General features: G+C 40.0%; 1 protein-coding gene and 1 long non-coding RNA gene across 3 annotated transcripts in view; one reads left to right on the top strand and one right to left on the bottom strand.

Moving 5' to 3' along the window:
* LOC123363682 overlaps positions 1 to 15,132 on the top strand; it is a 35,260-nt gene extending 20,128 nt beyond the window's left edge. The window contains exons 2-3 of the long non-coding RNA XR_006576858.1: positions 4,575 to 4,694; positions 14,155 to 15,132. This is a non-coding gene — a long non-coding RNA (uncharacterized LOC123363682). The remainder of the gene's footprint in view (positions 1 to 4,574; positions 4,695 to 14,154) is intronic.
* Positions 4,887 to 26,056, bottom strand: part of DSC1 (desmocollin 1) — a 39,468-nt gene continuing 18,298 nt past the window's right edge. Inside the window, exons 9-17 of one of the 2 annotated variants that reach the window (XM_045004950.1) lie at positions 24,374 to 24,559; positions 22,055 to 22,314; positions 21,815 to 21,948; positions 19,136 to 19,351; positions 13,434 to 13,661; positions 11,143 to 11,264; positions 9,099 to 9,326; positions 8,149 to 8,194; positions 7,926 to 8,067 (exon numbers count right to left, since the gene is read on the bottom strand). In XM_045004950.1, coding sequence (XP_044860885.1) covers positions 8,159 to 8,194; positions 9,099 to 9,326; positions 11,143 to 11,264; positions 13,434 to 13,661; positions 19,136 to 19,351; positions 21,815 to 21,948; positions 22,055 to 22,314; positions 24,374 to 24,559 — 1,410 coding nt within the window. In that variant the 3' untranslated portion in view covers positions 7,926 to 8,067; positions 8,149 to 8,158. Of the gene's footprint in view, positions 8,068 to 8,148; positions 8,195 to 9,098; positions 9,327 to 11,142; positions 11,265 to 13,433; positions 13,662 to 19,135; positions 19,352 to 21,814; positions 21,949 to 22,054; positions 22,315 to 24,373; positions 24,560 to 26,056 lie in introns of both variants that reach the window. The other variant, XM_045004948.1, reaches the window with a different exon arrangement.

Here is a 26,056-nt window from a genome sequence, read left to right as displayed (position 1 = left end):
TTTATGAGACTCTCAAGCTCAGAGCTGTAGCTAGTGAAGTGCACAACATGTTTTGTCTAAAGCTGACTTCACACTGCTTTGAACAACACATGCTCATTACTGTGTTATCTAAATTTGGGCCGCCCAGTTCTGATACAAGCACTCTGTCTTCATCCCCACAACTCTTAATGGGAACTCTTTCTTCCCAGAGTGATGCTATCAGCTGCCCTAGATTCTAAATCTACTGTGTCAGCAAAGAGTACACAGGTTCTCAGCCTGCTCAGGCTTGATGTTTACCACTTCTAGCTCAGCTCCAGACCTGACAGTGGATCTGGAGTAAGAAAGCTAGCTTCTGTATGCCTTTGTAAGACCCTGCTTTAAAAAAAAAAAACCTAGAAAAAGCAACAGGATGTTTGTGCTCAAGGCATTTTTCGAATGGATTTTTTAAGTCAACCAAGTCTGTCTGTATAGTTTATATAAAAATATGTTTTAAATGCTTCCTGTGTGTGAGTTAAACTGTCTGGTTCTGGTAGCAGCAGCTATGTTTGCAACTGCAGAGCTATAACAAAGTATTGGACTGAAAATATCTCCCTCCAAAAGCAAATCAAAGTGAACTTTGCAACAACAGCAACACGTCATCGAACCATAGTTCATTTTACTACAAAGCCTACTCTGGCTTTGTTGACAAATTAAATTCTCTCTTATTTTTCTAGCAAAAACAACTTCCTTTGAACTATCAGACTGTAGTCAATGGCTTGCAATTCCCTATTCAAATCAAATCAGTTCTTCTTTCTCTCTTCACATGTTCCTCCTCCCCTTTTAAAATGAGTTATGTTTCAGGCAAAATATCTAGCTATGTTACAATTCTAGAATATGAATTACAAGCTCCTTGTGCAGTTTTTTCTGTCCAGTCCAGGCTGTAGTGTTGCCACTGCTCAGTTCCCCCAGATGAATGGCATATGACCCAAATTGTAAATTTAAAGCCAAATTATATCTGGCTTTGTGCAGGTGCAAGAGAAGATGTGAAGAGTCCCCTCCACCCAGCATAACCGTGCCATAATGTGTGTGCTCCAATCAGGAGTGCTCGGAATGGGCCAGCTAGTGCTTCCAGCAGTAATCACCGCTCTCGAGAGGGCATACATGAATAGCGGGGTAGTGTGGCCAGGACCTTATCACTCCCCACCTCTGTAGAGATAAGTACTAGAAGGTGAGTACTGGGAGTAGGGCAGGCCACATTTACTTAAAAATATCCCTAGGGGCATTATGCCTTACATAGACATAACTGTAACATATCCTTCCACTGCCGTTAGAGCAGTGGCCTCTTCCCAAAACAGGGGCTCCGAGTCATATTGTGACCTTTAATTTTTTTGTTTTATATAATATATTCTGATTAAACTAGGTAAGTGCAAAGAGATATTCTCAAAGGATATGTGGAAAAAAATGAAAGGAAGAAAAATGAAATTAAATGATTTTGGTGAGAATGCTTCTGGATGATCAGGTGTTACCATCTGATACTTTCGGCAATCAATATCCTGTTCACATATGAAGTCACCTACTGTATAAATGTGTACGGCCTTGGAGTGTAGTACTAACCACCACCATGTTTAAAAACGGTTGCTGCTGGCATGCTGCTATCTCCACTTCCCTTACAAGTGTGAACTGAGTTTCCTTCCTGCCCCTCCACATAACCATGTTACAGGCTAGTGCAAGCTATGCCATAGATGCTTGGAAGGATTAGATTTTTATCAGTAAACGTCAATTTCCCCATACACATGCCAACTGACGAAAAAATATTTCCATTAATAATCATCAAAATTCACTGAATTAAGAAAAATGTTGCGTGAGACCTTTGTCTGTTTACTGTGTATATGTTTACATGATGTTGACAATTTGTGTTTGAACAGTTACAAAGCTTTAACTTTTTGAATCTCAACATCTACTGTCATTATATAGTTTCCCACAACTGTGAAAATTTAAATTGATAAATATCAATTTCTTTTTATATCTGTCACAATTATAAAAAAGAAAAACATCTAGCACAGAATATCCTGGGGAGTAGTAAATAGCATTGTTTGACTAGAGCAGATCTCAGCAGGAAAAATATCACTTGGACACAGTGGTTACGGAAAAGGTTCTAGCAACACTGTCCTTAATTTAGAGTGTGGACAAGGCTTAAAATCCATAGCAACTTCTTTTCCGCATAATATTAATGTCCTGTTCATATTACTAAGATAATAACGTTCTAAAACCCATGGATATTTGTGAACAAATAGGAAGGGGTATTGCTATACATACAGTAGCGTGGTCTTTCATTTTGATGGCTTTCATCTCAGGTCAATATTTTTATTGCATTAGTAAATTTTAATTATGCAAGTTGTTAAGGAACTACTGTAGAAATGTGTGAAGCAAGATCACTAGCTGCTGACTAAAGAATATGCTATAAAGTAATAGAAGTGCTGCTGCCCCTCGAACAAAAAGCTTTAGTGGCAGTTTAGCTATTCCAAAGTTTTGTGGAAGGTTTTAAAAACCTGTCTATTGTGCCCTCATTCAATATGCACAGATCCTTTGGATACCCGAGAGCTTATGAATGGATTGAAGGAAGGATGTAGCTTTTGATTATTACCTGAATGTTTGTCACCTCCTTCATCTAGCTGTTGTGTTCTTAACTTTATCTTTTTTGTATTAATTTTGTCAGGTGATATAGTGTTGACTAGAATTAAAACAGACTAATGGCCAAATTGTGACTGGAGCTAAAGCAGTGATTCTCAAACTTTTGTACTGGTGACCCATTTCACATAGCAAGCCTATGAGTGCGACCCCTTATGAATTAAAAACACTTTTAAATATATTTAATACTATTATAAATGCTGGAGGCAAAGCGGGGTTTGGGTGGGAGGCTGACAGCTTGCGAACCCCCATGTAATAACCTTGTGACCCCCTGAGGGGTTCCAACCCCCCCGTTTGAGAACCCCTACTCTAAAGACATTTTGATGGGGTAGCATGTAAATGGTGCAAAGCACTTCCCACCTCATATCTGTGCAGAAGCTAGCCATAATTCCAGTCCACACACACCGTCTGATCTGGTGGTGTTAATCTTCCCAAAGTGGGTAGAGAGGGGTGATAATGGCACCATGGCCTAGCTCAGCTGTTAAGACATTCATGTGATATGGTTGTGATGGATTGAATGCCATAATTTGGGGTAGAAGAATTATAGATGGAGCTGGTAGCACCACCTATAATTAAGATTGCCCAAGTCTCCCCACTGTAACACTATTTGCATTTGCTTAGATCTTGGTCAAATTTTCAGGCTGAAATTTGCTCAAGCTGGACTGTAAAAGTGTGTGCCTTGTCCGCCTTTAGTGACTGGCAGCAGTAGTTAATTGCAGACCAGTTACTCCATTAGTTCAAGAGGCAGAGATCTGTGCAGTGGGTCTAAAGGTTCCAACACTGCTGACGCCAGGTGGGTGTCAATGTGATTCCACACACTGGAATAGCTTTTTTCAGTTTGCTCATGGAGTAGCATCCATAATTAAAAGATTAAGGTTGCAAAGTCACACTCAAAAGTTACGAAATGTCAGAATTAAAGGTTGCCTGTGCAGCCTCAATTTGACCCCTTGTGTATATTTACTACAATACAATCTAATTACCTGCCTCTTTCAGTTGTGAAGATATGTTTGTGAAGCAGTTGGACACTACAAGCTGAAGTCTGGCATTTAATAACTTCTAAGTACTTGAGTTGTAACCTTAATATTATTTTAATAATTTTTGTAGGTCTTGAGGTTACATAAAGGCTTATTGAGCCATAGCCTATGTTGTGAGGTGTGGAGAGGATCCAATTCACTTTGTTATAACTGAAATTCCCAAAGGTTTTGTGGTTGAATCTAAATACTTCAGGGATGATATGGAGCAAACATTGGGGTGGAGGCAGCAATATTTGTTAACATACCACGTTAGCAGAACTGAACTGGAAAGAGGGGTAAGGCAAAGACAAGGCTTGACTTATAGTGTAGTTAGATATTTTGAAACCCATCTCCATTGGAAATGTAGCTACCCCAATCACCAGCATTTTTGCCTCTGGGAAAATAGTCTTTTGACTGAAAATCATCTCTTCACTTACTAGAAGTGCCTGTGACAGAAACAAGGAATTAGCTTGAAGTGAGGGCAAACCATAACTTACATGAGTGGTCTTTTGCATGGGAGTAATCTGACTGCAGTGTGACATACTTGTGTAAGGCTCTGTAGAATCTTATTTCATTCCATTTGCCCCACTCATCTTTTCTCGTTTCCTTCTCAGGCAGCTATTTGGTAAAGTGTTGCCGACACAAAGGTAATGCCGTACATAGCTGGAATAAGTAACTTAATCTATTTGTAATCATTAGAAAATTGTCTGACTGCATGGAGTTTGTAAAGTTCAACCTACCACACATCAGCTGAAGACAAACTTATTTCAGTATCTGAATAGGACTCTCTTTTTAAAAACAAGAATATCAATTTGGACCTTACTGACTAGAGGGGTCAGCAACCTTCAGCATGCAGCCCACCAGGGTAATCCGCTGGCAGGCCGCGAGACATTTTGTTTACATTGCTGTCCGCAGGCATGATCCCCTACAGCTCCAAGTGGCCATGGTTCACTGTTCCTGCACCTGAATTCTCCATTGGTTACAAAGAGGAGTTCTGCATAAAAATCAGTGGCCTGTTTGGCTCAGGTGTGGTAGGTAAGTAGTTTTCCATTTAGTTGTTCTACATATTGGAAAAGTATTTAACTACAGTAGTTCCCCTAATTAGATCAGGTAACCTCCCTGGCTAACTTGTAACAGTACATATTTTAATTGATATTGCATAGATTCAGGTCTACATCTATTCTTTTTCTAGCATACAAGGAATGAACTACTTTTGCAGTCCTTTTATTTTCCAAAAATCCATTTTATTACTCACTGTTGTACAAAATATTTTTTTTAAAATGATGACATTAAACAAGATCATGTTTACACAACTAGACAGTTTTTGAAATTACCTAGTTGGAGAGAACAAGTCATTCAAGACAGTAACAATCAGTGAAGTATACATTTTCAAATACTGTGTGCTTAGAGCATTTTTTTTATAGCTAAGGTTTTGTTTTAAGATTTATAAATTTTATGGTTTATACAAATTCTCAAATTAGATTAGACAATCTATTTTAAAATTATTTTCCTAGTGTAGGCTATTACCTTCTTTAGCATAAGGTTACCAAATTTAACAGGAACACTACCAGGTAGCTATGGCACCACATTTAGGCTTGGTAGTAACAAAAATACTTTACAAAAATGAATAGTAATGTCAAAGGAAAATGGTTTGCTATTCAAGCAATGCATGCAGCAATGTACAAGTGAAACTGACTCATTTTAATTGAATTGTCCAAGCTGAGTAAAATGAACAAAATAATCAAACAGAATAAATGACGAATGTAAATTAGATTGGTAACATGCTTTTCGCTCCAATACATTCAATTAAGTCACACCAAGGATGAATTTTTTTGGCCCTAATTTTTAAACAGAGTACCACTACTCTGGTGTCTTCTTGAATAATGAAAACAGTCCTGGAATTTTACTTTTTATATTCAGTGTGTTTTTTTTGTTTGTGGTTACATTTACCATGGACCTTCATAAGTCAAAAAGTCTTTCTTATAGCTGAAAAAAAAGATTCTAAAGGGAAGAGGAAATCAAGTCATCTTAAAATATCTACACCTAACATTGACGATACTGTATATGAAAACAGATAAACTAATAATTTCCTTAGGGCCTCATCTTCAGTTGGTGTGAGGACAGCATAGCTCCATTTGCATCAATGGAGATGTGCCAATTTACACTGGCTGAGGTCCTGGCCCTTAATATACAAAGAAACTCACTGGGGTGGGTGAGTAGCAAATGCCATCAGGATTTACTTTTATTGTAACAAGATTAGTTCAGAATACCTTGGATCTTATTAAAATCTTTGATCTCAGTGACGGTCTTGCCTTTAGTGTTGGCAGCGGACATTGCTCAGGGTAAATTCAGCTCCACTGCCAAACAGACTACTGATCATCTAGAATACTTCTAACATTTTCATCCTCGTGAAGACTATTTATCACAATTAGATCTTATTAGAAATATTCTGAAGTCTACTTACAGTCTGATAGATAAAATGTTACTTAAAGTGTAAAGCTTTGTATCTACCTTTTGCAGTTCTTTAGACAATTAGGGTTTTGCTCTGACTTGTAACCGTGTGTGGAATTCTCATTGTCATCAAATGGCAGTTCTCCATACAGACTCAGAGCAACATGACCCTTTATTGTCATGGATAACTTGTTTTAAAAAAATCATATAATACAGGTTAAAAACAATTTCCATCCTAAGGCATGTGTTTACAGAGCAACTCCTAAAAGCAACATTTAAAAAAAAAAACAAAAAAACAAAAAAAAAAAAACTTAAGTTTCTCTTTTTTTTATAATACAAGGGAAATTTATTTAATGCACAAAAGAATCTTGAGAGCACAGCAAAGATGAATAATTTACCCAGGATAGCAAATATTAACCAGCTGAAGACTTATTGATTTCAGGAATTGGTGGTTTATATCTTACTATCACAATCATGAGGTCACAATCTTATATACAGTACAGTGTCAAAGTATTTTAAAACTTGAATTGTGCTTGGGCAATACATTTGTTAACTTTCGTCAGGGATCTGTCTATATTTGTACCTGTGAGTAAGTAACAACTCCTCATATTAATAAATAGTAGGATATTTACTGTCCATAACAGTGGGCTTCACACTTAAATTATTCTTGAAAAAAATTCATCAATGCTGTCTGTGTCCAGTTTTATGCTATCTTTTGTGTCACTTCTGCTCACAGAAAGAAATGACTGATTCTATAATATGATTATAAATAAAGTTGTCACTGCCTCCTTTGCCTTGGTCCTTTTTTTTCCCCTCCAGTGACACATACCTAACCTGAATTTTACAGTAGGCATGAGTAGCTATATTGTTTAAAACTTTAGGCAGTATTCACCATCTCTGATGTGGTGATACTGAAGCTCACAAACAGCTGAGGTACAAATTTTATCTAGAACACAATAAGTAATATTCCTGGCAGTCACGAGTTCAAGATATGGGGTCTCTTGTACTGCACTTGCATTACAATAGTTATCCCTATATCCTGAACTCATGTTCTCCAAGCGTATTACTTAAAGTGCTTACATACAATACCTATCTACATCCCTTGGGATAGTACGTTTGGTGGGCACTAGTCCAATAGGAGGAAATATACTTTTGAACATTGTTACATATATACAGAACATACTAGTTTGTTTTTCTTTTTGTTTTCCATCCAACAAAGTTTCTTCCAATGTAATCCTCTAGTATCTTAATCTGAAATTTTACTTGTAAAATTAAAAAAAAAGTCTTGGATCTCAATTTGTACAGGTAAGACATTAAAACAAGTTATTTTGATATACACTATTTTTTCCTATGAAGAAAAAAAATGAAATAGAGCTTTCCACCTCTCAAGCCAAATAAAAGAAAACTTTGAAGGTGAATACTTAAAATAAGGAATACACTAAGTCTTGTATTAAAAGTAAACACAATAGAAAATATAATGTTAAGTAGAATGCAACATTATTGTATTCACATCATTTTAAAAGAAACACCTAAGATATGAACTTTAAAGCATAGGTAATGAGTACAGGTCAAAAATTATTATGTACTGCAGAATTAATGTAGGATTTACATCCTTATAACAACCCTAAATATATTTTGTAAACCACTTCCCTTAGTAAGAAAAAAAAATACAGAATACCTTCAAGTTTAAAAATATCTATCCTCTGAGAAGCACGAAAATACCATTTATTTACAGATTTCAGTACTCTGATAGGTACACTTATCTCTTTACACATGTTTCTGCTAATGTCCTAAACTTGGGTTCCAACTGATCTAAAAAGTCAAGCACCTCCTCTTCTTGATGATCACTGCAGCAGCCTACAGAACCAGCCAACGATCCTCTTCCTTCATAGTTATATGGGAGGACGTAATCTTCAGAATGCTTATTTTCTTCATTCTGTCTGCACATATACACCTTCTGCATAAAAAGAAAAATATACTATTAGTTTTCTTTAACTGTTATCCTAAACGTATGGCATAAAAATAATTTTTGATTTACCTTTCATTGTTTAATTTTTAATCAGAGTGTGTCCTCTAATGGGTTCCTACATACAAAAAATGCACATGATTGGTCTATATCATTCACACTATAAAAGAAGTATTTAACAAAAATCATTTTCTACTGATCACACACATAATAATATGTGAAGAAACTGGTTAACCTGTTAAACAATTAAATCCATTTGAAAACAAGATTAAAAGCATGATTTATACAAATACAGCCCTACCAAATTCCATTGATTTACACAAATACAGCCCTACCACCAGTCCATTTTGATCAATTTCACAGCCAGAGAGTTTTAAAATTCGTCAATTTCACATTTTCAGACATCTGAAATTTCATGGTGTTGTAATCATGGAGGTCCCAACCCAAAAGGTACCCAGGAGGTGGGTCTGATCTCATTTTCCCCCTCCCTGAGCAGCCGTGCAGGGGATGGACAAGTCCTGTCCCTCCCCAGGCTGGGGCGCTCCCAGTAGCATGGGAAGATCAGATTTCACAGGGAAGGGCTTATTTCACGGTCTGACACATGTTTTTCACAGACAGGAAACTGGCAGGGCCCTATACATAAAACTTGGTTTTTGGTGCATGGTGCACATACGTTTTCTAATGTTGCACAGCAATATGTGCACCACATCCAGCATGTGCATCAGGCATTACATTTTATCTTTTGGAAGCATTTAGATAAAAATCAGTACAATGGACAGTTAGACCAAAAGCAAGTACATCTATGCACACACACACAGCAGTCACATTCTAAATGGAAAATAACAGTTCTGCTTAAAAACTATTTTGGTGTGTTTCTCTTTGGGGGTAATTGGAGATAGTTAAATGATTGTCTTCGTTTTGCTCAAAGAGTGGTCTAACAATCATCAAAGGGGTGGCGGGGGGAAGAGAACTGTCATAAATTCAAACAGTATGATACCTGAGACAAATATCAAAATACTTACTTCACCTAGACGAGAATGCATGAAATTCTGCCATTCTGAGTATGAGTATCTGCCTTGTTCCATCGTGGACTGTCCATATCCCCTGACTGATTCCAGGGTCTGATGTCCTCCTTTGGACATTTCAAAACTCTGTCCCCCAGTTTTTACTTCATGTCCTATTGTGCCCATGCCAACCCCTTGATCACAAGAATTTACAGTTGCAGCTTGTAGAGGAATTATATTTGGATCCTAAAAGCAAAGATAATAGTGGGGGAGGGGGGAAAAATCTTACCAAAATACTTCAGATGTAAATTTTTCTAACAAAAATATTTCCTTTTCTTTATCACCTTTGGTTTTGGACATATCACTTCAAAAGGATACAGGACTTGGAAATGGTCAGTGCTTAAACTGAAATGTCTTATTTTGTGTGCATACAGTATTGTACTGAAACCACTGAGCACTCACTGATGTCTAAAGACATTTGTGCATAAATTATGGGCAGCTGATGGCCTTTAGATGCATATAATTTAGAGAGCCTCCTACAAAGGACCACTTTGGGAAGCAAAAAGCACTCAGATACTTTCATATTACAGATCATTTGCTAGTATGCTATAGAGTTACATAAATAAAATAACATTATTTAGGTTGCAAAGTCAAGCACCAAAAAGTTGCAAAGCCAAATTTATAGTTGCTTATGCAACCTTCATTCTGTTCCCTTGGGCATTTCAGTCTTTGCACTGAATGAAGCTGGAGTCCTGTAGAAAAAATTGTATATGATCACATAATTAAAGACTTTCACAATGCCTAGACACAAGGATGCCTGTGTAACCTTAAATAGGCCATCATAAATCGGACATTTCCTAACTTTTTGAAACCTAAGGAACATTTTAAATGTGATTAACTTTTTAATAGGAAAAAACTGCTACTGTGTGCAACTGTAACACCTCCCTTTACCCCAAAATAATGCTTGATTATGATTTGAATCCAGAGGCTTCAGCATGGACTGATATTACCTGAGCAACATTAGGTAGCAGCAGAAGGCTGTTATTCCACAGGGGGGAAATAGACGGAGTCTTGAGGGTGGCTGGGTGTGGAGAGCCCTGGCTCAGTTCTCACCTCCCTTTCACCTCATCCCTCCACTCACACACTTAGTTTGGGGAGCTCCTTCCCTGCATAGTGTCCCAAGAAGGGGAACTAGGCCGGGCCATGGCAGTTTGGATGGGGGGGGAGGGGAGTTGGAGGGGAAAAAGGGGAGCCTGGTCAGGTTTTTCTTCTCCTTCCTTCCCACCCCCCTGACCCTGGGAGGTAGGGGTCTTGCCCCGAGAGGGGGGTCACAGGTTACTGAAACTGTGTCAGGTCAGGGATGAGACCTGGCTCTTTTTCCTATCCCAAAGGTAAAGCTGCTCTGGCAGCTCCTAGGTGTTCCCATGGTGGTAGCAGTGCTGCTACAGCAGCATGAGCCCAGCCTTAGAAGCTTCAGGTGTTTAGTGACTTTGCCATTTTGCAGAATGAATGTTCCCCTTGCAATTCTGTCATTTCCAAACTTGAGTGCTTGATTTTGCAACTTCAAATGTTCTTTTAACCACTTGAGCTAACAGAGTAACTGATAACAGTTACATGCTGTTATCCCCTGTATGGACCAGCCATTAGAAGTGGGAGAGAAAGAGAATTTGCCAGTGGGTTTCTCATATACTTGCTTACAGCAGAGGAATGTGTAAAGACTCAGGATTTCTGGATTTAATTCCAGGTTATGGAGGAGAGTGTGTCCTAGTTATGAGACTCTTCTGTCCAGGTCCCCACAGCCTGTCCGGGTCTTCCTCTACTAAACCCTGACCTCAAGATTTGAGCACCCTGCTCCTTTTCCTATTTAACCCATCTCTCTATTTAAAAATTAAACCATGCTTTTCAAATGAACAATACATTTACAAATGCATTATCCTAGCTTTTTACTGTTTCACTTACTCACTGATTCACAAATTTGCAAAGGGTCTCCATGTCATACTGTGGTAACTACAATATCTTCGTTACATGTTCCTACAGTTAAATAAATAAAAACACAACTCACCATCACCTCTTCTCCTGGTGCTTCTGTGTTTGATATAATTAAGTTCTGATTAGCTAAATCATCAGGCACATGTTTACTCACTGCCCCCGTGCCATAACAGCCACAAAGTGTAATCAGGATTACTACACAAGGGAAAATAAAATGAAAGAGCATCTTGAGTATAAGGTACTGGATTTTTATGCATCTCTGAGAGGAATATGTGCATATTCCAGTATTGATAAAGTACTTGGATTTGTGTCTGGAGATAAAATATGAAGTGTGATTAGTGACTGGCAAATTTGAAGCCTCTGAATACTCTGGTGTGCAAAAACCAGGGCCGGCTCCAGACCCCAGCGCAGCAAGCGCGCGCTTGGGGCAGCGTCCCGCGGGAGGGCAGCAGGCAGCTCCGGTGGACCTCCCGCAGACGTGCCTGCGGAGGGTCCGCTGGTCCCGCGGCTCCGGTGGAGCATCCGCAGGCGTGCCTGCGGGAGGTCCACCGGAGCCGCGGGACCAGCGGACTCTCCGCAGGCACGTCTGCGGGAGGTCTACCAGAGCCACGGGACCGGCGACCGCCAGAGCACCCCCCGCACCGTGCCGCCCTGCTTGGGGAGGCGAAATAGCTCTAGTTTTTGCCAGGGGCGGCACTAGCAATCAGTTAATCACAGTTAATTCACACGATTAACTCAAAAAAATTAATCCCGATTAATCGCACTGTTAAATAGAATACCAATTGAAATTTATTAAATATTTGTGAATGTTTTTCTACATTTTCAGATATGTTGATTTCAATTACAACATAGAATACAGAGTGTACAGTTCTCACTTTATATTATTTTTATTACAAATGTTTGAACTGTAAAAATGCTAAAAGAAATAGTATTTTTCAGTTCACCTCTTAAGTCCTGTAGTGCATTCTCTTTATCATGAAAATGTAGATTTTTTTGTTGCATAACTGCACTCAAAAACAAAACAATGTAAAATTTTAGCGCCTACAAGTCCACTCAGTCCTACTTCTTGTTCAGCCAATGGCTAAGACAAACAAGTTTGTTTACATTTATAGGAGATAACGCTGCCCGCTTCTTATTTACAATGCCACTTGAAAGTGAGAACAGACGTTTGCATGACACTTTTGTAGCCAGCACTGCAAGGTATTTACGTGCCAGATATGCTAAACATTTGCATGCCCCTTCATGCTTCCGCCACCATTCCAGAGGACATGCTTCCATCCTGATGACACTAGTTAAAAAAGTAATGCATTAACTAAATTTGTGACTGAACTCCTGGGGGGAGAACTGTACATCTCCTGCTTTTTTTTTACCCACATTCTGCCATATATTTCATATTATAGCAGTCTTGGATGATGACCCAGCACATGTTCATTTTAAGAATACTTAAAACCCGCAAAGAAGTTACCAATGTGAAATTTCTAAAGATAGATAAAGCACTCGACCCAAGGTTTAAGAATCTTAAGTGCCTTCCAAAATCTGAGAGGGACAAGGTGTGGAGCATGGTATCAGAAGTCTTAAAAGACCAACACTCTGATGTGGAAACTACAGAACCCAAACCACCTAAAAAAGAAAAATCAACTATCTGCTGGCATCTGACTCAGATGATGAAAATGAACATGCATCGGTCCACACTGCTTTGGATCGTTATCAGGCAGAACCTGTGATCAGCATGGACACATGTCCTCAGAATGGTGGTTGAAGCAAGAAGAGACATATGAATATCTTGCGATGCTGGCTAAAACCGTCCCATGCAAATGCCTTTTCTGACTTTCACATGACACTGTAAACAAGAAACAAGCAGCATTATCTCCCACAAGTTCAACTTTCATGATAAAGAGAGTGCACTATAATACTTGTAATGAGAGAATTGAAAAATACTATTTCTTTATATTTTTATTACAAATATCTGTACTAAAAAAATCAAAAGTGAGCACTGTACACTGTGTCCTGTTTTGTAATTGAAATCAATATATTTGAAAATGTTTAAATAAATGGTACTCTATTATTAACAGCACAATTAATCATGATTAATTTTTTTAATTGCTTGACAGCCCTAAAAAATTACTTTACAAAATCCCGACATCAACTCTCCCCTGAGGGAGGAAGAGAGAAGAAAAGAACCACAAGTGACAGATATTAATCACATTTAAACACACTTCTAGAAGTTGCTCAAATACTGTGATGATGCAGGCTATGTAAGAATCTTAAAAGAAGAGGCAGTGTCAATTTTGAAACACAATCTAGTATCTGATTTTAAAAAAAGAGAACATTTTGCATTTCACATAAAAGTATCAACATACTTACATAGCAGTAATAGTGATCCCAGAATCATTGCAAGGATGGCCCATACACCAAGAGTAACAGCTGGGTCATCTTGTCGGAGAGTACCACAATCACTTGGAGTAGTACAATCACAATAGTTAACTGTAACCACACTTGTTCCTTGTCTTCCTTTATTATCCCTCACGTTGACAGGAATTTTATATATTCCATATGGAATATCAGTCCTTGGTGAAAGTAATATAGATTTATCTGCAAAAAAGATAAAACAAATCCAACGTTGAATGTTAAACAATTGTTACCTTTTCTTTGCAAGTGATGCAAAGGAAATTTCTAAGGCTTCAGCCCTACAAAGGAATCCACGTGGGTGGACTATATCACCTAAATATATAAAGTCCCGCTGAAGCCACTGGTGTATTAAATGAAGTCAATGAGACACTGTACAGGGGTAAGAGACCTCTTTGCAGGATTGGAGCTTAATTCTCTAGCTTTCATTTACTGGATAGGAAAGCAGTTATTCTGCGTGGTACCATACAGTTAAGTTTTATCACTGACATGGACAACAAAAAATATTTCTAAGATTTACACCCCTTCTCTAAGTATACTTTGTTGATGATTAAGAACAGGAAATGAAACGAAAGAGCTGCATAGTCCTCTTCTGAAGGTCACTAGTAAGAAACTTTGATAGGGTTTGTTATTGTTTGTTTTCAGTTTTATTGATTTAAAATGATATTTGTTTTCACAGTGAATATGCCAGCCCATGCTCCTGATGAAGGGACCTTCTGTTGTCTTTTTTTTTCTATTAAAGAAACAGAAGCTAATTAAATCTTCCTCCATTCCCTAACATGGGAACTGCCATACTCAGAGGAGCAGTCTTGGTTTGGTATCTTTTTTCTGGTGGTGAGTGGCCTTACAGCAAGATGTCTTACAGCAAAATCCCAGGAGGAGACCAAAGCCCTGAGGTAAGTGGGGAAGTCAGATACCACGAGGAAGCATGAGCAGGAGAGCGCAATAGGGGAGGACTGAGAAAGCAGGATGATCAGCGAGTTACAGGCAAGTCTCATCTTACGCAGGGGTTCCGTTCTGCAGTTAGCACGTAAAGCGAAAACAGCGTATAGTGAAACACTCATTGAGCTGAATGGTGGGCGGAATCGCCCGCACTACAGATGCAGTTTTTATATTATTGTTTTTCTTTTTTTCCCCCGTTTTTGCTGACCGCACAAAGCTGAATTCGCGCATGTTAAATGCGCCTAAGATGCGACTTGCCTGTATCTTAAGTGCCTATACACAAATGCAAGAAGCCTGGGAACAAGCAGGGAGAACTGGAAGTCCTGCCACAGTCACAGAATTATATGATAGGAATAACACTTGGTGGGATAACTCACATGACTGGAATACTGTCATGGATAGATATAAACTGTTCAGGAAGGACAGGCAGGGCAGAAAAGGTGGGGGAGTTGCATTGTATGTAAGAGAGCAATATGACTGCTCAGAGCTCTAGTATGAAACTTCAGAAATACCTGAGCATCTCTGAATTAAGTTTAGAAGTGTGAGCAACAAGGGTGATGTAGTGGTGGGAGTCTGTTATAGACCATCAGACCAGGGAGATGAGGTGGACGAGGCTTTCTTCAGGCAACTAACAGAAGTTACTAAATCACAGACCTTGGTTCTCATGGGGGAACTTCAATCACCCCAATATCTGCTGGGAGAGCAATACAGTGGTGCACAGACAATCCAGAAAGTTTTTGGAAAGTGTAGAGGACAATTTCCTGGTGCAAGTGCTGGAGGAACCCACTACGGGCAGAGCTTTTCTTGACCTGCTGCTCACAAACGGAAGAATTAGTAGGGGAAACAAAAGTGGATGGGAACCTGGGAGGCAGTGACCATGAGATGGTCAAGTTCAGGATCCTGACAAAAGGAAGAAAGGAGAGCAGCAGAATACGGACCTTGGACTTCAGAAAAACAGACCGACTCCCTCAGGGAACTGATGGGCACGATCCCCTGGGAGAATAACATTGGGGGCGGGGGGGGGGGGAGAAAGGAGTCCAGGAGAGCTGGCTGTATTTTAAAGAATCCTTATTGAGGTTGCAGGAACAAACCATCTCGATGTGCAGAAAGAAAAGTAAATATGGCAGGCAACCAGCTTGGCTTAACAGTGAAATCCTGGCCAAACCGGACAGTCTCTACGCAAAAGAATAAATGGACACAAATCTGACATCAGGAATCATAACATTCAAAAACCAGTGGGAGAACACTTCAACCTCTCTAACCACTCAGTGACAGACTTGAAGGTGGCAATTTTGCAACAAAAAAACTTCAAAAACAGACTCCAAAGAGAGACTGCTGAACTCGAATTAATATGCAAATTAGATACAATTAACTTAGGTTTAAACAGAGACTGGGGATGGTTGGGTCATTACACTAACTGAATCTATTTCCCTATGTTAAGTTCTCCTCACACCTTCTATGGGTCATCTCAATTATCACTTCAAAAGTTTTTTTTCCTCCTGCTGATGATAGCTCATCTCAATTGATTAGACTCTTCCTGTTGGTATGCGTACTTCCACCTTTTCATGTTCTCTGTATGTATAAATATCTCCTGTCTGTGTGTTCCATTCTATGCATCCGAAGAAGTGAGCTGTAGCTCACAAAAGCTTATGCTGAAATAAATTTGTTAGTCTCTAAGGTGCCACAAGTACTCCTGTTCTTTTTGTGGATACAGACTAACATGGCTGCTATTCTGAAACCAGTGAAATCCTTGCTTACAATGAAGCTTACAAGAAGTGGAAGCTTGGATAAATGACATGGGAGGGGTATAAAGATATTGCTCAGGCATGCAGGGGTGAAATCAGGAAGGCCAAATCACAATTGGAGTTGCAGCTAGCAAGGGATGTTAAGAGTAACAAGAAGGGTTTCTACAGGTATGTTAGCAACAAGATGATGATCAGGGAAAGTGTGGGCCCCTTATTGAATGAGGGAGGCAACCTAGTGACAGAATGTGGAAAAAGCTAATGTACTCAACACTTTTTTTGCCCGTCTTCACAAACAAGGTCAGCTTCCAGACTACTACACTGGGCAGTACAGTATGGGGAGGAGGTGACCAGCCCTCTGTGGAGAAAGAAGTGGTTCAGGACTATTTAGAAAAGCTGGATGAGCACAAATAGATGGGGCCGGATGCACTGTATCCAAGGGTGCTAAAGGAGTTGGCGGATGTGATTGCAGAGCCATCGGCCATTATCTTTGAAAACGCCTGGCGATCGGGTGAGATCCCGGATGCCTGAAAAATGGCTAATGTAGTCCAGTGAAGGGCAACAAAACTGAATAGGGGGCTGGAGCACGTGACTTATGAGGAGAGGCTGAGGGAACTGGGATTATTTAGTCTGCAGAAGAGACGAATGAGGGGGGATTTGATAGCTGCTTCCAACAACCTGAAAGGGGGTTCCAAAGAGGATGGATCTAGACTGTTCTCAGTGGTAGAAGATGACAGAACAAGGAGTAATGATCTCAAGTTGCAGTGGAGGAGGTTTAGGTTGGATATTAGGAAAAATGTTTTCACTAGGAGGGTGGTGAAGCCCTGGAATGGGTTACCTAGGCAGGTGGTGAAATCTCCTTCCTTAGAGATTTTTAAGGTCAGGCCTGACAAAGCCCTGGCTGGGATGATTTAGTTGGAGTAGGTCCTGCTTTGAGCAGGGGGTTGGACTAGATGACTTCCTGGTCCCTTCCAACCCTGATATTCTATGATACAAGAAACCAATATTGGATAACAATGAGTAAGATGCCCACTAGAGAAGTTTCTTCCTAACTCCCACCAGTTACTGGTTGGCTTTACCTTGAGACATGAAAATGTATATCCCTTCTAAAATATTTCAGTTTGTCTAATGAAACTCTAGTAATTTATATTGGATATTTTTAATCACTTTTTAATTCCTCCAAACTCTTGGCCTCATTAATACCTTGTGGCAGTGAGTTTCACATGTTAAAAGGAAATAGATACACAATACAAACTTGTTAGTTTTAAATTTGATGCCCCTCAAGGTAACAATGTGATGATTAGGAACAGCATGAAAAGGAGTGTCTAACCACAGTCAAATTTTTGTAGTTATCATGGTACAGGAGAGTTTGAAGGAGGAAGCGTGAAATGGCTTTGAGAATGTTTACAGGGAGCTCCTTGTAGATACGTGAGAAAGAACAAATGTGCTTGTTGGACAGTCTGACAAAATGGGCAACCCTTCCTTATTGGGAGAATGGAGGCAGAAATAGACATCTCAATAAATGAATAAGATTTATAGGTAGGGTGAGATAGACCAGAAAGGGGCTAAAGTAAAGGGTCTTAAGTGAAGACAAGTAATTTTTGTGTCTGACTCACTGGAGAAGGAGGGAGATGAGAAAAGGGGAAGAAGGAGGAATGGTTGAAATGACAAACTAGGAAAATGATCACTGAGACAGCATTTTGAATGCAATGTTACATTTGTTAAGGCTAGAGAGGAGGAGGTTGTAGTAGTTAAGAATGTGGTGAGAGCCTGAACAGGAATTATAGAGGTCGGTGGGGGGGGGGAGGGGGAGAGAGAGAGAAAAAGGCTGGATCTTATAGATGTTGAGATACAGGAAATAATCAGGGCAAAACACATTTTTTCCAACTGTTTTTGACTAGTTCAAGTATAACATGTTGTACCTTCTAATCCTCCAGCATAACTGTTCATTTTTAAGAGATATCATATATTTGTGTTAGCAGCTTGGCCATATCATTCTTAAAAACCATCAGTTTCTGGTGACTTTTGTTAGTGTTTTTCAGTTTATTCCATCACCTCCCTCTTTTGACACTTTAATCTCATCTTTATCTGAAATGAGTGGGATTCAGATTCTGTGCTGTGCCTCTCAGAAGACACCATCCACCTCTGCACCTTCCTATTTCTGGGTTGATCAAGGTGCCAGCATGGCTCTCAGAGTAGTTAGAGCAGCCCCTGTATCTGCTGTAACTTACAGGAGTTTCCCCACTGTTCCAAAAGGGCTACTCCAAAGCCAGAATAGCTGGAGCAGAGAGCTCTCTGGAGCTCCTCTCCATCTCTTTTCTGTTCGAGGTACCGTCAGCTGGATCTGCAGGAGGACAGCATTGGGCTACAGGTCAGGGGCAATGCTGGACTGTATAGAGAGTTCTGTTTAGGGGGTTACAAAGGAAACTTGAATTTGGTCCTAGTTTGGAGTAGGTGGTTCCCTAACTTCCTCATTTGGTGAAGAGCGATGCCAAGAAATGTAGCATTTCTGCCATGTCCTTATTCTCTCTTAAGTGTCCCCTTTACTCCATTGTAATTCAACAGACCCACCTCTTACAATTTTCTTGCTTCTATTTAAAAATCTTCCTATTTGTTTTCAGATATTTGGCTATTTGCCCTTCAAAACTGGTTTTAGTCCTCTAACTTAGAGACTTTTTGCCTGCATTGTTCCTTTTTATTCCTTGGACTTCCATTTTCTGAAGGATATCTTAGGTTAAAATAAACTACCTTTCTATTTGATCATGCTGGTTTCTATCTTGCTTTGCTATTTCCTGTTTGAGGGTTTGCATGCTTTCTGTGACTCTGGTATGGTATGATTCATCTCCAAATACTTATTGTAAGTATGTCAAAAATACAAAAAAGTGGCACAAGTCTGCTTACTGAAAAGATACAATAAATCTGGCAATACTATTAATATTCTTGTTTTTAAAAAAAAGAGTGCACAATATTGCATACCATCTTGTTGTACTGTTTGCCATCCTGAATTCATACTCCTGTCAGAAATATCAAATCTGAAAGGTGCAGAATAGGGAGACTCATTAGGAGTGACTGCAGTAATATAAACTGGTTTTCGGTCTCTGCACATTATAAAGTCTGTTGGAGTCACGCTGGGGTAATATCTGTCGCAAGCAGCTACAGTAGCCAACACTGTTCCAGTACCTGTTTTACCACCTAGGAGACAGAAATAATAATTTCAGTGCTGTTTAACTTTTAATGCTCTCCAAGTTTTAAAACTCTGTGGTTTCATCTAATCCAAGCTAACCCAGGATTTAAAAGTAAAAGCAGAGGGGGAGTTTTCCAACTTTTCCCCTAGCTTATAGGAATACTGATTTCCCCTTGGCGTCTGATGTGAGGGCTCAGTAGACAGAAGACTGTGAAATGAAATCAGGAATGGATGCCTTGCTCAGTAGCCTTTTTTTTTGGGGGGGGGGGGGGGGAGAAGGGGAACCCAGCATTTCTTGGAGCAGGTTTAACAGAATTTGATAAGAGCGCAAAAAGATGTTCCAATTGGTATTCTCTTACTCATCTCAGCACCTCTAAAGAAAAATCTGCCTCTTGCTGCCCCCACCCCCAACCTTTCCAAAAACAAAAGCTGCAAGGAGTAGGGAGACCTGCAACTGGGAGCTTTATCTCCCTTTTGGGGAAGAAAGATGAATCAGGGGGAGAGATAGCTCAGTGGTTTGAGCATTAGCCTACTAAACCCAAAGTCGTGAGTTCAATCCTTGAGGGGGCCATTTAGAGACCTTGGGTAAAAATCTGGTTGGGGATTGGTCCCCCTTTGAGCAGGGGGTTGGACTAGATGACCTCCTGAGGTCCCTGCCGACCCTGATATTCTATGAATAATTCATAATAGATTGTATGATAAATCTCTGTCTCAAATGGTCATAAGATCTTTACAAATAGATGCTATTCCACAGGGTATTTCAAAATCATGTAGGCAAGAATCCTGCCTAGCCTCCAATATCTGTTTTTACATCATTACAGATTCTCCATCCTAATCAAACCTAAATGATGGTGTTTACGGAAGTGGGAGAGTGGTGCACCAGGATTCAGGGGTCAACAGTTCCACATGCTGACGTACTCACACTTTATTTGGCTGGCTATGGTCCTGCTTGGGAATGTGAATTCCTTTCACATACAATTCTTCTATTGTCCCTACTCTTTCCCTTGCATCGTCTTGCAGTGATGGGATGCAGCAATGCCACATCACCATATAACAGACCTGTGACAACAGCCACCAATGCAAGTAAAATCCTCCTCTTAGCTGAACTGACCCACTGTCAACACCTGAAGTTATCTAGTAATTTCTACAGAAATGACTAGGACTTACATATGCAGAATGCTGAAGTCAAATTATTTCTTAATGCTTCCTTTTATAGATCTATCTGTTCACTGATATATACTGCATTTACATTTAGCATCTTAAATTGTAAATTTTGAGTAATCTAATAACATCAAAATTAGTCAAACTTTTTAAGTACAGGTTCTGCTTACAAAGTAATTTGAAGAACTTTAAATTTATTCCCGTTCAGGTTTTAATAGATAAGGGCTAGATCCTGCCACTGGGTCCAATGCATTTTTGCTTTCAATATGAAATACATATTTGTAATACCTCTAATAGTACTCACACTGTCACACCAAAATATTTAAGTCTTTGGGCTGCAATCACTAAATTTGCCTTGAGAATCTATTAGCTACACTAAGCATTTAGGAAACAAAAAGGGTACTTCATTAGTGTATCTCAATGATGTCTTTTCCTAGAATAAAAAATAGAGAACATGTAATCTTTTAGTTTAATGTTAATTTTCAACTCCAAAATCAGTTTTAGAGTGAGAACCTGATTCTGCAACCCTTAAGCATGATGAGTAGTGCTTACCCTGACTGAGTAACCCCAGATAAAATAGGGACTACTAATCTGAGTAAGTATAACTTATTGCAGAATCTAGCCTTAAGCAGAGTACTGGAGAAGAGAGAACAAATACAGGGGGGGGGGAACCCAAAAAACAATAAAGTTACTCTTAAAAGTGCTCTTAACTTATATGCTTCCCAGTTAGACTGCAGGGGATCAAACAGAAGATTAAAAATAAGCTTTACAGGGATTTTGTATTTACAGAATGACATCCTGATTCCACCCACTCCCACCAGCCAACCTCATGGCTGTCTGTGGTACCATCAAGGGGACTGGCGGGGAGGAAGGTTATTTGGGAATAGGGAAGGAAACAAACGAAAAGAGTAAAGTGTTCACCAATGAAAGGATCAGATTTAATATATTTCAAAATATATATCAAAGATTTTACATGAGAACTAAGCTCTTGTGGAAGTCTGGCCTCAATTGTGAGTGATGGATACTTTTGAAAATCTGGCCCTGAATGCTGTATGCAGTTGCTCAAACTAAAACAGCTACTCCCAGTCCCTGTGAACGATTGTTATTCTTTTCCTCCTATTGGGGGAAGGGAATTACCACTCCCAAAAAAATGCAAAGGTAAAAAGCCTGTCTCCATTACGATTAACTGCAGGTTAAGAGGAAAATAGTTTAATGTGACACAGTTCCATGAATATTTGTGTGCGTACACGAGCATGCGTGATTCATTTATAGACCAAATAGGGTATACATATTCAAACATTTGTACTCACTTTGGTCTACTGCAAGGACTGTAATATTGCACTGTCTGCCTGTCATATCTTTGTCAAAAAGTTTAGCAATTCTGAGCTCGCCTGAGTTTTCATCAATGGTGATCCAGTTGCTTTGGCCAGGTGCTATCCGATAGCTGGTAAAAATAAAAATGTTTAAAAAATAATTGTATAATGCTTATCTCCCCATGTCCCCCCAAATGTTGTACATTTAATAAACCAGTATAATAAAATTATTTATACCGTATGCCTTCACTATTTCCTGTTTCTGGATCCACTGCTAGGTATTTGCCTACCACTGTTCCAACTGCCGCGCATCCATCAATCGTTATAGGTAACAAACACGGTTTGAACACTGGTCCCTCATCATCATCTAGTACAATAACTCTAACAGTACAGGTGCTCTGGGCAAGTGCACTTGAATATGGTATTACTACATAAGGTATCTCATTAGATGCAGCAATCTCAAGTATCCTCAGATTGGTGGTTTCATAGTCCAATCCCTGTAAAATAAATTTAGGTCTATTAAATTCACCAAAACCTCCTATAAATTTTCTCATCACAGTTTTTAATAGTAAAGAGAGACAATGTCAAACATGGTCATGATTTTAGAAAAGGACTAATTATTTTGGGTGTCCCACCTAAGAAACCTTAAAAGGGCCTGATTTTCAGGAAGTGCTAAGTACCAGCTTATTTAAGAAAAAGAAGAGGCATCCCTAGAATGGCATAAGAAGCACCACAAAACATGGTTATATTTGTAACTCTCTATTGGGCTGCTCTCCACCCCAAGGGCTATGTTAAAAACTAAGTATGTTTATTTCTGTAACTGAGGCCTGGTCAGTCTACACTTAATTAGATTGCCCTAGCTATACCATTCAGGGCTGTGAACAATTTTGCACCCTGAGTACTCTGTATAGGTTGACCTAACCCCCTAAGAATTCTTCCATCGACCTAGCCTCTTGAAGTGGTGGATTACCTATACTGGTAGACAGGGCCGGCTCTACAGTTTTCGCCGCCCCAAGCAGCGCACCGAATTGCTGCCCTGGGGGAGGGGGCAGTCCGTGTGCCCTTAGGGCGGCAGGCGCGTTTCCGCAGCGGCAGCAATTCGGCGGCAGCTTCTATGTTTAGCTGAAGCCGCCCCGGACAGCTAAACATAGAAGCTGCCGCCGAATTGCCGCCGCCGTGGAAACGCGCCTGCTGCCGTAAGGGCACACGGACTGCCCCCTCTCCGCCTGCAGCGGCAATTCGGCGCGCTGCTTGGGGGCAAAACAAGGGGGACTGCCGCCCCTTGCAGAATGCCGCCCCAAGCACCAGCTTGGAATGCTGGTGCCTGGAGCCGGCCCTGCTGGTAGAAAAACTCCTTTCATTGATGTACAAAGCGTCCACGCTATGGTGCCACAGCTGTGCCACTGAAGCGTAGACATGCCCTGACTTTCTTCCTAGAATACTTGCTGCCTTTCCTATCTGTTGCCACAAGTCAAGAATTCTTTCCTATTCGAAATGCATGTGTGTGCTTAGTGAGAATTCAACAACGGTAAGGGCTTCTGAACTTGTAGCACATGGGATCTAGGCTGTCCTTAATAGCGGATTTCTCACCTTGTAAGCCTCCCATTTATAAACACTAATAGAGATATTAGGTTGCTTTTACACATTCAGAAATACTGATAAACACTGATAAAAAAAAAAGCCACACACAACTCCCCCCCACATTCTTGAAATGCTTTGATTACCTCATACTTTCCAATATAAAATTCTTCTCTTTAAGAAGACAAATATGATGAAGCCATGTTCCATACAGCAAGTATGGACATTATGGGGAAAGCATAGTGTTAATTCTTAAGCTAAAACAGAATCCAAACTAGCTGTAGCAGAATTGTTAGAAATGTTACCCTGTGTGGGCCAGCAAGTGGATGCTATTAGTCTATTACGACAAGCAATTTCAAGTGAGTTGGTACATTTTGGTCATAGCGGGGTGTTGTGTGTTTAAAAAAAAAAGTCATTTTAAGCCATACCCATGCTTATCTGCACAGAAACAGATTTACAGTTTCCAAGTACATATTAACTTTCTGTGCACCGTGGGAGGTACTTATGATTGTTTAAGCGGGGGGGAAGAAAAAAAAAAAGGGGCAGATGGTGAAATGGAGAGAGAGTTTAAGGATCTTGCCTGGGAGAAATTGTGATCCTCCCTTTGTCTCATATTGCCTGTCTGCAAAATAATACCTACAGAAGAAATCTAACAGACCTGAGCATATACAAGAACTAAGGTGTATACAGCCACAGATAGGCAGAAAGGCAAGAATCATTTACCTACACACTCCAAATTACACAGATAGTGTACACAGAAAAATTCCACCCTGAGAGAAATATCAGGTGAATTTGTTTGTTCCATTTTGGGAGGAGGAAGAGCCAAAATCCAACAGACAAAATCCAAAATTCAATTATGTGTTATTAACTAATCAGAATTTAGAGCTACAACAACAACAAAAAGTGAAAACTAGATGTGGGTTTTTGTTTTGCTTTTTTAAAACCAGACTTTTGGCTGATGTTTTCATCTTTGCTTACCTTAACAACACATAATATCCCTTCATTTGTTCTTCCATCTGTTGTAATAGCAAAATGATTATCTTCATTTCCTTTTACAATGCTGAATCTACAGTTCCAGGCAGGTGAGTTAGGCTCATCCTTGTCCAAACAAGGAATTCTCAGTATTTCCACATTCACTCGGTTTTCCAGAACTTTTGTTTCATACTGAAATAAATATTATCTATTGTTTAAATTAAATAAATATGAATTACAGTATCAATTGCTTAGTTTAGGAATTAAAGTTATATTGTGTTTAAATGCAAGGCCTTAAATCCAATGGCCAGAGTAAAGCTTTGGTAATGGAGGTTTTGGTTTTTGGGCTTGTTTATTTTTTTCTCTACGTGAAATGTTAAGCATCCCTTTCTGTGATTGTAGGCAAAATTCACTGGCTGAAATCTTAGTTCCATTGACTTCACTTGGGTCAGGATTTCATCCGGAGAATTTTGCCTTTGCCAAAAGGAATACTTAATGCATTGCTTAGAGAATAAACAAAAACATAAAACCTCACTACAGCAGCTTTATAGTTTAAACTGATACCAAAGTGACATGAGCTAAACCAGAAACGGGCAATCTTGTACCAGAATAAGAGTATCCTTTGTGAGGAGTTATACCAGTATAACTATAGTGGCTAAGGGCTTGGCTACACTTGAGAGTTGCAGCGCTGGGGGTTACAGCGCTGGTCGTACAGCTGTGTAGGGAAAGCGCTGGTGTGTGGCCACACTCACAGCTACCAGCGCTGCAGTGTGGCCACATCTGCAGCATTTGCAGCGCTGTTGGGAGTGATGCATTATGGGCAGCTGTCCCAGCGTTCAAGTGGCAGCAACGTGCTTTTCAAAAGAGGGGGGTGGAGTGTAGTGTGACAGGGAGCGGGGGGGGGGGGAAGAGAGAGGGGATTTTTGGAGCCGACACTGTGTATCAGCTCCCTGCCTTGCAAAATCAGAAATTTTTCCCGACCCCTTACTCTTAACTGCAAACAGCCTGCAGACCAGATAAGCAGCTGTTTCTCTCGTCAAGCAAACACTCATCCCCCTGCCTGCCTCATTCACAGGGGTTATCTCATTTGATTGTTCACAGTCAGTTACAGATTGATCACAGCAAACAGGAGCTGTGTTTGTTTTTTAGATAAGCAGCTCCCGGAGCCCCGGATTCACAACAAAACAAAGAGAGGCAGCATAACAAAACAAAGAGTAATTTAGTTAAAAGCATTCTGGGATATCTCCTAATACCCTGGAGGCCAATAACAGCGCTGGTGTGTGGCCACACCTGACGAGCAGCGCTGCATCACCAGCGCTGCACTCGTTACACCCCAACCAGACCAGGTGTTCAGCCAGCGCTGCAGCCAGGGAGTTGCAGCGCTGGATGTGCCTTGCAGGTGTGGACAGTTACTAAAGTTGCAGCGCTGGAAAGTCTCCACCAGCGCTGCAACTCTCAAGTGTAGCCAAGCCCTTAAATTCACTCTTTTCCTTATACCAGTATAACTTCCTATGTTGGCAACCCCTTAGATGGTCTGGTTGGATGACTGGGAGAATCCAGTCGAGATGATTTAAAAAAAAAAAAACACACACACCACACGACTTCCCATCTAGGCTCTGTAATAAAGATAGTTGAGAAATATGGTATTTGGAGACCAGGGACACAGGGAAAGGGATAAACAGTCCAGGA

Source organism: Mauremys mutica, chromosome 2 (assembly GCF_020497125.1).
Source record: "Mauremys mutica isolate MM-2020 ecotype Southern chromosome 2, ASM2049712v1, whole genome shotgun sequence".
Lineage (NCBI taxonomy): Eukaryota > Metazoa > Chordata > Testudines > Geoemydidae > Mauremys > Mauremys mutica.
Note: the sequence above shows the minus strand (reverse complement) of the source record. Positions and strands in the feature narration are given on the sequence as shown.